Source organism: Syngnathoides biaculeatus, chromosome 18 (genome assembly GCF_019802595.1).
Source record: "Syngnathoides biaculeatus isolate LvHL_M chromosome 18, ASM1980259v1, whole genome shotgun sequence".
Taxonomy (NCBI): Eukaryota; Metazoa; Chordata; class Actinopteri; order Syngnathiformes; family Syngnathidae; genus Syngnathoides; species Syngnathoides biaculeatus.
The window spans coordinates 5,841,871-5,853,874 of NC_084657.1; the positions used below are offsets into that span (position 1 = coordinate 5,841,871).

General features: G+C 41.6%; 1 protein-coding gene across 1 annotated transcript; it reads right to left on the reverse strand.

Annotated features, from left to right (window-relative positions):
* Positions 1-375: 375 nt before the first annotated feature.
* LOC133492192 (transmembrane protein 47-like) lies at positions 376-10,171 on the reverse strand. Its single transcript, XM_061804246.1, has 3 exons — positions 9,813-10,171; positions 5,413-5,553; positions 376-1,106 (listed from the first exon to the last, which is right to left on the reverse strand). The coding sequence occupies exons 1-3, from the start codon at positions 10,012-10,014 to the stop codon at positions 925-927; spliced, it is 525 nt and encodes a 174-aa protein (XP_061660230.1). The 5' UTR covers positions 10,015-10,171; the 3' UTR covers positions 376-924.
* Positions 10,172-12,004: the final 1,833 nt, after the last annotated feature.

Genomic DNA, 12,004 nt, shown 5'->3' on the forward strand with positions numbered 1-12,004 from the left:
GTAGTAAACAGAATGCTTCTCTATGAAATGTTAACATCAGAGTGAAAATAGCGATGAAATACTGCTAAAATGCTGCCGGAAATTGGAATGTTGTTATTATAAACACCAAATTTAACGCAAACAGATAGCAATGCTGTTTTCCGCTATGACAGCTGTGACTAATTTCACGACGAGCGTTGCCGATAGATGCTGGGAGCCGGTCTTGATCACAGCCTCGCCCCGCGTCAAGCCGTACCCTAACCTAGCCCCCCACCCCAAAAGTTTCTCAACGGATTTACACGTTTCACAAAAATGACGATTTCAGCTGAAAAAAAACTTGGAATTCCGCAAATCCGCGAAAAATCATCACCCCTGTAAATACATTGCACTCATCGCTCCCAAGAAGTACACTTTTTATTCAGGAAAGTATCATGTACAGTTTTTACACATTTACATTTTCATTGGTGACAAAACAAAGTGAGTTTGCAAACAAACTATAAATACAGTAGCTCCAGCATATATGAAAGCTGAGTCTTTTGATATGAGAAGAAAATCTATGATATGTTTCAGGCAGAATGCATTGAAAACAACTCCTTTTTGTCAAATGCTGCAAAAAAAAAAAAAAAAAGAACAGGCCAAACTAAAAGGTGAAGGACTTGTGCCTTAAAATGTTCACTCAACCGTATTTTCCATTTTGTCCAACAACAGACATCACGGTCACCATGCAATAGAAATGTCCAGCAACTGGTGCTCATCAGAGATGTCGATGCTTCACCCCGATACCGGCCAGGCTGAGGGACATTAAATGTGACCAAGGGCGGGGGGTGGTGAGGGGTTCTATTCAAACAGATCTGTGCTACTTTAGCCCCTTCTGACCCGACTAAAAATAACCAAGAGATTTTAGGTCCGTGGTTCCACACACATGGTGTTTGCGTTCGTACGGTGTCAGTACATGGCATCCTCGTATATGTCCGTCCGCAGGCAGAAGAGGACTCCGCCGCCCAGCATGAAGATGGTGGCTCCCCAGCCGAGGCCGTAGCCCCAGTTGAACTCGTGATACGTCTGCAGTACCGTCCCGTCGATGAACTTGATCGGGTACAAGACCAGAGCGCAGGCCTGTAGCACAACTGCCGGGTAAGACAAGATAAAAGCAGTCACTAACTAGATTTTTATTTTCTTACAGAATACATGGAGGGGGTGCCAGCGGGTGGGTGTGGGGGCTGAGTTTACAACATTGGTCTGTTCTTGAAGCAGCGACAGAACCTGAATATGTACAAATGTCAAATGTCGCTGTACTATATCACAAATGATCAAAAATCAAAGGAAATCATTTTTCTACTATTAATGGTACTTATAACCTTTACAACTCAATTGAGAAAGAAAAAAAATGTGACAAGAAAGTGAAAATAACGAACTGAAATTGTGTGGTTGCAAAAATGGGCACCCTCTTCCAACTGGGAGGCGGTTGTGCTCGGAATTAACCAATCACGTTAAATTTCGTGTAAATGGCTGCCACCATTTTAAGTGCCTCTCTTTAACCCCCAAATACAAGTTTCACATTTTACACTGCACTTTTACATGCAACTAAAAAGCTTTTATTGCCGATTTACGAACTGACTAGACGTTGTTTTCCCCACACTTAAATTTATAATTGTTCACAATTCCTTTTATGTTGTCCAAGGTCACCGTTCAGCTGAAGAAAACCAGCCCAAAAGTGTCACTCTGCTGTGGGTATTTTGAGCTATGTTGAGTTGGTGCCAAACATACATTTTAAAATTATTGCCAAAAAAATTCAACCATAGTTTCAGTGGACCATGATAACATTTCCCAAAACACATTTGTGTAATTTTTCTATTGTGACAAAATGGGGAAAAGAGACAATAAATTCCTGAGCCCTGCGAATAGCTTGTGTCATTCTTCTAACCCAAGAAAAAGTGATTACAACAACAAAAAGATGTGCATGGGTTAGAAAAAAAATGCTTGAAAAAAAATATTGCCTTTGCAATGCACATGACTGAGTATACTGGTGTCAGCAGAAGGTAAGGACTCTTAATTTAACATAAAAGGAAAAAGACTTGGAAGCGTCTATCCCAGTGAGTCATTTTCCTTGAGCTCAGGCTTTGCGGCTCTTGCGAATTTTAGCGTGACTTCTCGTCCGCCTTTCCTTCCTCCCGGTAGGAGTGGTGGTGGACCAAAAGAATGCAGCAGTGTTGATGGAGCCCAGACTGAGGTGAGGTCATATTTCTGGATAGAAAATAAATACCGCAGCGCTGCCAAGGGGCATTCGACAGGGCCCAAAAACGCTCCGCTCCTGCTCGTCTGTGCGCCATGTGCATGTATAGGCGACCTTATTCTCTTGCCAGGCTCTCAGCGCAATTATGCACATAGGAAAAGGATAACACGAGCGTCCTGTGCTTTTCAGTAAATGGCTAGCAGGCAGTGGTAGAGCCATTAAGTCTCCGCACACTGGCCCTTTATGCCTCATGTTTTCATACGAGGAACAAAGAGAAAGTTCCCATTGAACCCTTATATATCTTACATTGAACACATTTTGCCTGTACTTCAACAGTGTACACGTGACAAACAAAAAAAAAAGTTTTTTTTTTTTTTTTTTTTCCCCATGGGAAATGACGTGAATTGTAAAGTAATCCGTTCCATGCTCAAACCTTTGTCATCCAGCCATCAATTTTCTGAGCCGCTTATCCTCACCAGGGTCATGGGAGTACTGCAGCCAATCCCAGCTATCAATGGGCAGGAGGTGGAGTACACCCTAAAATGGTTGCCAGCCAATCGCAGGGCACACGGAGACAAACAACTTACATCATAGGACATGAGCATCTTTCATGTTGAACAATTTGAACTTTGACCATACGGTCCACGCATATAAAAAAGGGACTCGGCATCTATTTTTCTATTAGCTTTTGTAAAGATATCCAGGAAATTGTCTTCATTGGATAGGCTCAGTTAGACTTGCAAAACATTAACTATGCTAAAATGTAACTTAAATCCTTACCTTTAGGGGATTTAATACCTCACACCATCAGAAGTTATAGTTAATGATAATGAATACTGTTTATTGTAATGCACATGGACTGCTGACACGCTTACATAATGCAGTTCCATTCTGGATCCTGGCACTAGTCAAGAACTGCGTGTGGGTCGTTTTTCAACACCAGCTCAAGTAAAATAAACACAAACCGCTGTGACTGTTGATAGTAAAAGTCTAAAATGAGTGCAAATTTTTGTCTGAATTATATGTTTTGATGACAGACACCCCTCTCAAGTATGCAAGTGATGCTTTTTTTCTCCCCCTACACAACTTCCTGTTGTTGGTACTCCTGCAAATTCCATGGCTACTTTTTCTTGGCCTGTGGGCCAAGCAGACCTCTGGGCTGCTCACCACAGAAGAAATGAGCTCAAGCAACGCACAACTGCTTCTCTGCTTCAACAGCCTTTATTTCGAATGAGCTCGAGCACAAATAAAACCTCGTCTCCCTGGAGATGGATTGTGGTTCAGCTGAGGGCGTACTTGCCGCCATCCTGCTTCTTTTTTTGTGATGTGTGCAACCAGCGGTGGGCAAAACATTTGGCTCCAGGATCTTCAGTGAGCACTTAGCTAACTCGATCCGCCTCTTCATATCCCAACACTCATGCGGCAATGATAGAAACTAGGGCTGTTAGCGAATGGGTGGGGACTCGGATTGGAATTTGAGTGGGCGTGGAAATGCAATCATGGAATAAGAAATCGAAGACGCCAATCAGAACAAGTCTTACAATATCATAGTTCTTACTTTACTTTACTTACTTACTTTTAACACATTCACTGCCATTGATGGCTTTAGAAGTCTAATATCCATTACCTGGCTGAGATTATTCTGACAAGAACTATAACTGCTGTCGTGCTGCTATTATGCATTATACATTCAATTCAATTCATGGAAGTCATTTCTTACTGTCAACACGAATAATGAATCAGGATTCAGAGGGCCAGTCCTAGCCCTAAGCACTCTGCATATTGTATATGGCACTTCAAACTGTTGCTACCCGATAAGAATACTGGGGTGGGGTGGGGGTGAGGGTCGTAATTTTACGATGGCAGTGATTTGGTCATGTATGCAAGAGTCACTTGCCCCATGGGCAGTGGGCAGTTGCCAAATGCATTTCCTTTGGTTGATTCTTTAGTTCAATGGCTTTGGCTGCAACAATAGTGTGCTTTTGGTTCTAGCTTGACATGGCAGCACATGGAAGCTGAAATCTCATTCGCCCCCCCCAAAAAATCCGCCATATACTGTATGTCAGTGGTTTTCAAACTGTGGGGGGCTATCATGAACATTTTTCAAGAAGTTATGTTGGTCATGTTTTTTTTTTTTTTTCCCATTCCCAAGGAATAATGTGAGCAAGCGCGGGGGGAGAGGAAGTATATATAGTAAAGCCTCGGTTGTCGAACGTAGTCGTTTTCGAACAGATCGGTTTTCGGATGAAAATTTAAAGATTTTTTTGCTTCTATTTTCGAACGAAAATCGGTACTCAAACGCCCCCGACAAAACCCGGAAATAACATTGCGCACGGCCAGACCAGCTGACCCACGATGCACTTTGTTGTGAATTTCCACGCCGCCGAAAAAACCCGGAAATAACAACATAACAAGCAATTGACCCACTCATGACGCATTTTGTTATTGTCAATTCGAACGCCCCCCGAAAAATATTATATAATATAGGAAATAATGTAATAATAATAATAATAATGTCCCGGTAGTGATAGTTATTTTTCTTTTTAATCAAGGACTACCGTATTAACAGTCAATCATGGCTCCAAAGAAGGCAAGTTGCTTGTTTAATGTTATTCTGCACTTTTGTTAATAAAAAAAGTTTACAAGGCTGGGGGCTGAGTCGCTAAGGATACGGGAATGCACTCCCAGCCTAGCGTACTCTACTACTAAAGTTTACATATTAAGCAAAAAATAAATATATTTCTTAAATTATTTTATTATATAAAGTATTTAAACTATACAGGTATTTCTACTATGCAGTTTATTATCAGGAAAAGCTAAAAAAAATTGCTTTAAAAAGCCCCCTTTTTTAGGCTTGGAACGCATTATTTCTTTTTCCATTCATTGTAATGGGAACCATCGATTCAGTTTTCAAACAAATCACTTCTCAAACCGTTTTCTGGAACAGATTGTGGTCGAGAACCGAGGCATCACTGTACTGGAAGCAGCCAAGAGAAACGCTACAGAATGAAGACAACAGGAACACATTAAAATGATTTCATTAACAAATATTGGAACTTTGGTTGTACATGGAGGTCAGTGCTTTTATTAGTGTTATGGCCACTAGAGAAGGCCTCGCTAGTACTGACCTTTCACCACCGGTTGCGATTTCACATCCCGATACAAAAAAAGCAATAAACAGGAACGAGAGGGAGACTAACCTGCAGTAAAGAGGAACACGGCCACTGTGCGGTAATGTTTCCTCTGCGTCCCACGACACAGGGAAATGAGGCCCACTAAAAAGGCCACCAGGGTGGCCACGGCACCGCCAACGAGCAGCACCAGGGTGGCGATCTGCCAATCTGTGGGAGGAAAGACGTGTATTAATGTCAGAATATCATTCAAGCAGAACATGCACCAGTTGGAGTCACAAGGCAAACATTCTTACATTAAAATCAAAGCGCTTGCCATGGGGATTACTTTGGGTCCGCTTTGATGAAAGACGTTGTGATCGTTTCTCTGCCGTTTGAAAACGTAAAAATAAATATTACCCTCATTGTGGTCTGTGGTTGCTGAAGTCATGTTCCAGCTATGCTGACTTGTAATACACTTTGACTTCTTAAATATGTCTGTGAAAGGCCAAGTCAAACACAATCCAGCCCACTGTGGTGCTTTACAATGAATTTGTTCTTATTTCAATCTTTGTTTCTTTTTTGTTTTTACATGACATATAATGTAAAGCAATTTGCAGGCTCAAATTGTCCAAGCACTGGAAGAACATGCAACTCAGCACAAGAGGCCCATAGTCGAGCTTCAAACCCAGAACCACTGAACTTTGCGGGAGGCCTGCTAACTACTAGAACGCTGCGCTACTCAGCATTTAAACAAAAACTTTTCAAAACACAGTCTTAAGTCATATTTCCACATTCAACAGAATAATAATAATAATAAAATCAAACTAAAATGATATAAAGCTTCACACTTTTCAAAGCAGATAGTCAAAGCTTGATGCTTTTGCTCTTCTGGTGACATAAAAAATAAAGGTCAGAATAAAAATAAATAGTACGTATAAAGAGGAAAAACGTGCCTGTTAACATTTTAGATGCTCACTAAGATGAAGTGTCAAGTTTTTTGATCTGCTCTTCAACACTTTTGGGGTACAATGATTCTCTGTTTTTCTTCCATTTTTAGATCCTTTTGTCCCGACTCTGTTCTTAACATGCACAGTCGAGCACATAAAAAAAAAAAAAAGATATTAAGATATTCCTCTCTTCTCTCTGTGGGCTTTGTTGTGTGTGGGTTCCTTGAAACCCCACTTATCAGCGTCAGGAGAGAGGAGATGGCACTGAGCTCAAAAGAATCATTTCCATTGGATGAGGCAAACAATTGGTGAGCGAGCTTCATTTGCTATCGGGAAGAGAGAGAACGGAACACTTCACCCTCGTGTTAGCAGCTCAGCAGCATTTGAATAAGACGCACACGAGCTCAAGGCTTATCCTTCACTAGGCATTTTTGCTTTCAGCTTTCCCACAGCATGAGTGCTAATCAGATGCCTTCCACCAGGAACAAATATTTCTAAGGTCATAACACGACTTTTTTTTACATCTCACTATATGTGTCTGCCAGACGAGCTGAGTCCAAAGATAAAATAAAATGTCAGGGTTGAGGTGTGACACTAGGTCGTGCGCCTTTTTGCCCGACCCAAGCCTTCTTTGCTGCTTTAATGGGATCTGCAGACACCCAAAAGTGACAACCCCACCTCCCATTTGGCCCCACACATTCCACAACATGAGAGCTCCTGCCAAAATCCTTCATTCCGTTAGATTCATTGAGGCATGCCTGCGAGTGAAACAGTTCAACCAAATATATGCAGCGTAAATCTATAATGGGAAAGACAATTTTTTTAAAATACTTTTTTAACACCTTTATTTTTACCCTTTGGCTACAAATAGATATATAAATAGTGTAAACAATAAAGCCACATCTGACTCAAATTTCAATGTCACTAGTTGTACAATTTAGGCAAAGTCAACCAACAATTTCTAGAAACAACTTACACAAAATTTCAACCTACGGGATCATCCTTTGAAAAATCCACTAACAATTTTCCCTTCACCGCATCTATCCATCCATTTTCTTAGGTGCTTATCCTCACAGGGGTCACGAAGAGTGCTGGAGCCTATCCCAACTGTCAACAGGCAAGAGGCGGGGTACACCATGAACTGGTTGCTAGCCAAACGCAGGGCACATCGAGACAAACAGTCGCACTCACAATCACACCCAGAGGTAATCCAGAGCATCTGATCATTGTTGCAGGTTTTTTGGGATGTGGGAGGAAACCGGAGTGCCTGGAGGAAACCCACGCAGGCACGGGGAGAACATGCAAACTCCACACAGGCGGGTCCGGGATGGAACCCGGGACCTCAGAACTGTGAGGCCAACGCTTTCCACTTGACTCACCGCAGCACAACTCATTTCTTCAAAATGAAGTGTGCAATTGGAAAAAAAAATGTAAACACTTCAAAAGAAAAATGGCTTTGAAGCTATTAATTAGAGAAAGCTAGGCTACCAAACCTTTGGCTGATTAGTGATAATTTGGACTTTAATCATTTTCTTTGAAATTCCTGTTTATCTTCTTTATTAGCATCCCGACACTTACTAAAAAAGTTCTGCGAATGTACAGATATTTATGGCCTTTCTTTCAATTATATTGTAAATTAATTGACAAATGATCATGTACATAGATACTAACTCTTCAGAAACCTTGAAAATATCCATCACAATATGTATAAAAGCTGCATATCCTGCATCGCTCCCATTTACTTTAAAAAGAACTAAGTCACATACCTTGTAAATATCTTTTAAATTACTTTTAATAGTTTATAGTTGGGGAAAATAATTCTGCTTGAGTAAATGCAAGAATATTTGTAGGACTCTGAAATAGTTGTAAACTGATACTCCATATCTCCAGTCAAGAGATTTAGAGCAAAAATGCTTCTCTGTTCTGGACGTTTCCTTCCATTTACAAACACACCTCAAAATTTGAAGAAAATCTGAGCATCAATGGACAAGTTCTTGGTTAATTTGGGATGCAATGACCTCAATCAGTAGCTCAGTGAACATTTGAAGTCAACCTTGTTTTGACATTTGCTGACACTACCTAGTACTAAACGGTACCAGTGGCAAAGAAGTGTGACGATGGCCACAGAATGGGAACCTACCGCAAGGACAGCGGTCCACCTTTGTCTCTCCTGGCTGTCTGAGCGCTGAGTGTAAACACAGCAACCACGTGATTCCAACCTGGTGGATCCACGCTCCTGTTCAAGCCCACTAAAAGCCGTCATTGTTAACCATGCGGGTGTGTCATGGTGGGTGAAAAGGGATCCACCATCCCTCTTCATTAAAAAAAAAAAAAAACATTTAAACTGACCTAAAATTGTGTGAAAACAAGAGCTAGCCACATGACTGGTGGCTACCTTGTTGTGTGTTAGCTTCTATTCAAACTCATTTCCTGCCTGCTCATGAATCAGGATGTTGTTTTTTTCCCCCCATACACCTCACCGCTACTGTGCGGGAAAGCCTCACATGATTACGGCAACAAAACAATCCGATGATGATGTCGGTGAGGGTCAAAGCTGCCTGCTTAGGTCAAATCTGACAGGAAATGCTCAAATACATTTAAGGTTAACCATCTTCTTAGAGAATGAGCAGAAAGAAATTGTATTTTTCCATTCAGAACAAATAATTTTTTTTTTTAAACATCCCTTTAAGATTAAATTTTTCTTAACCAGCACACAAATGCACATATGATTTAAAATTAATGAATGAGATTATCCATCCATCCATATAAAGTTCTCATAATTGACGGTCAACTGGAGCCTCTCCCAGTTGACTTCAGATGAGAGGTGGGGTGACAATCGCAGGTCACACCATTGGAAAAAACAACCAGTCACACTCTCATTCACCCCCATGGACAATTTCGAGTGATCAGAAAGCCCACGTGCATGATTGTGGAATGTAGGAGAAAAGTGGAGTTGAATGAGTTACAAACAATTACAAATACTGTAATATACAACATGCAGAATTGATCACTTGATTAACACATAATGAGGCAAGGTACAGTATGTGCAGTATATATACACATTTGTGGGTAAACGGCATTTGTGAAGGAAGTATCTACAACTTTTCAGTATAGATAAGGGCTTATTATGCTGTACAGTACAGTCTGTCTGTCTTTATGTGCGTATATGATGTGTGAAGGTTGTGTATAGTTTGTACAGTACAATATTGGTTTGGACTTCCTAGTGGACATCTTTTATGTAATAGCAAAGTAGAATTTAAGAAACTTTTGCTTCTTGTCTCTTTTTGGACCAGCAGTATATAGTTAGCTTTTTTAAAAAAAAAAAAAAAAAAAAAGTTTGAATTAATAAATCAATGTCTTTTATAAAAATTCGAATGCCCGAGCTATTTCATGTTTTGGATGCTTCCGATTTAATCATGTATGTAGTTGGCTTCGTTTTCCAAATAGATTTGGAAACGTAACAGACCAACTTTGCCTGGGTCGTGTCCGAAGACAAAGAAGCAGAAGTGAAGTCACAAGCGGGGAGCGAAAGGTTCTGACCAGAAGTGAGAGTGGAGAAGCAGTTCCACGAAGCCTCGTCGCCCGGCTGGGAGCACGACTCCCAGAGGGACAGGGAGAAGTGGTCGGCCGTCACCCAGGCCGGACTGAGCAGGGCCACCAGGTCCAAGCACAGCGCCAGGAAGACGCACAGCAGGGCGATTAACTTGAAGGGCCGCAGCACGTACACGTCGTTCACCGACATGGTCCTGTCGTCGTCGCCGTGGAAAAATCCGGAGGAGGAGGAGGAACACGAGCGCGCTTGTGCACCGTCTGCCACTATGACGCGCACTGACCCGGACCCGAGCCGCTTACATTAGTGCGCCGCCTTGGGTTTGGAACCCTCGAGACATCCGGTGCCAGAGGGCTGGCCTTCAAATTAAGAGTGCCGTAGAAAATCAACGACGATATTAATCCATCCATCCATCCATCCATCCATCCATCCATCCATTTTCTGAGCCGCGTATCCTCACGAGGGAGTGCTGGAGCTAATCCCAGCTGTCATCGGGCGGGAGTGCAGGACACATGGAGGCAGACGTCACTCGCACTCACGACCACACTTAGGGGCAATTTAGAGTGTCCAATTCATGATGCGTGTTTTTTGGCATGTGGGAGGGAACCGGAGTGCCCGGAGAAAGCCTATCCAGCAGGCACAAGAGGTGGATTCAACGTTGAATTAACGTTGTTTTAGGTCGCGACGTCGAACAACCTAAATTCAACGTAAATTCCACAGTTGAATTTTTACGTTGTCACATAACATTACATATACAATGTAAAGACAACGAATTTTCGACGTTGGACCTGGACGTTGTTTCAACGTAAAATCCACGTCTTGTGCCTGCTGGGATGTTTCCACCTTTCACGTTACTTTGGAAGTAAAACTTGAAGAAATTGTTGTAATGTTCCAATCTTTCCAGCAGGTGGCAGTATTTCATCGTTGATGTATAGTATTTTGCAACCGCAATATGTTGTCATAGACAAAGAATACTAGCCGACGTTGAATAATGTGTAAATATGACACAGCAAATAATTAAAATGTATTACTCATCCCTGGAGATGTTACAGAAAAATGCCAAGGAGTTGGTAAAAGTTAAGGAATTTAACCATTTTTTTGTGGCGTTAGTATATGTCGTATTAACAAAATGTCTTCCACAAGTTTTGTTGTTGTCCTCTTTTTGTATTTCCGTGAAACCAATTGATGGAAATACATTCGAACTTTGCAATGTGGCTGGCGATCAGTCATGGATCATAACTCTTGCCCTGGGATCATCGGCTCCAGATCATCACCGAACTTAAAGGGGGAAAGCGCTATAGAGGATGGATGATTAGATATGAGAATATAATACATTAGACAAATACATAAATATATAAACATGATCAATAATACAGAACCTTTGCATCAAATTGACTTGCATCATAATATTCCCTGTTCACCTTTATCGGAATATAAACTAAGATTAAAATAAACCTGCCTGACCTTCTCCTTCAACTATTATCTTAGCTAATGCCATAAATGGGCCAACATTTTTTTTTCTTTCTAACAGCAAGCGCGGTTGCCAGGCAATTGCAGATCACTACACTCCGCAGCCAAAAGAAGTGGCATGAAAACATGAAATCTGTCTTCAGTAATGTCCAATGTAAAATATTTTCTGTGGGGTGCTGATTAAAGTTGACAAATATTAGGTACAGCATTCATGAATGCGTGAGAATGTTAAGATGGTTAGTGGTCATGATGGCATACATTACGTAGTTATCTTTAAAAAGGGAACATTTTTAACGAAGCTGTTGTCAATGTTCTTACCCTCCTTATATCATGCAGGTGTACTTGATGTTATGTCTGATGAGTGTCTAGTATAAAATGTCTCATTGTGTGAGTACAAACTCCACGTGGCCTAGTTTTGCTGGATTGTAGCCCTCGCATTTTGGAAGCGAAATTGCGGGTTTTCAATGTCTTTGACATAATGGCGGTTTTAGACTTCTCAGTTCCTAATGCTGCCGCCAAGATGCCAGCAGGGCATCAGAGGAGGGGAGGGTGTAGTATTAGTCGTATCCACGGAGAGCATGTTGCTCTTTTCCTTTAAACGCCCCTCCTCGTGGACAGGACAAGCCTGTCATCCTCCTCCAAAAAGCCCCTCATTAGAAAATCCTCCAGGCAGACAAAGCTACTTGCGGTGGCACATGCACTGACTCCCCAC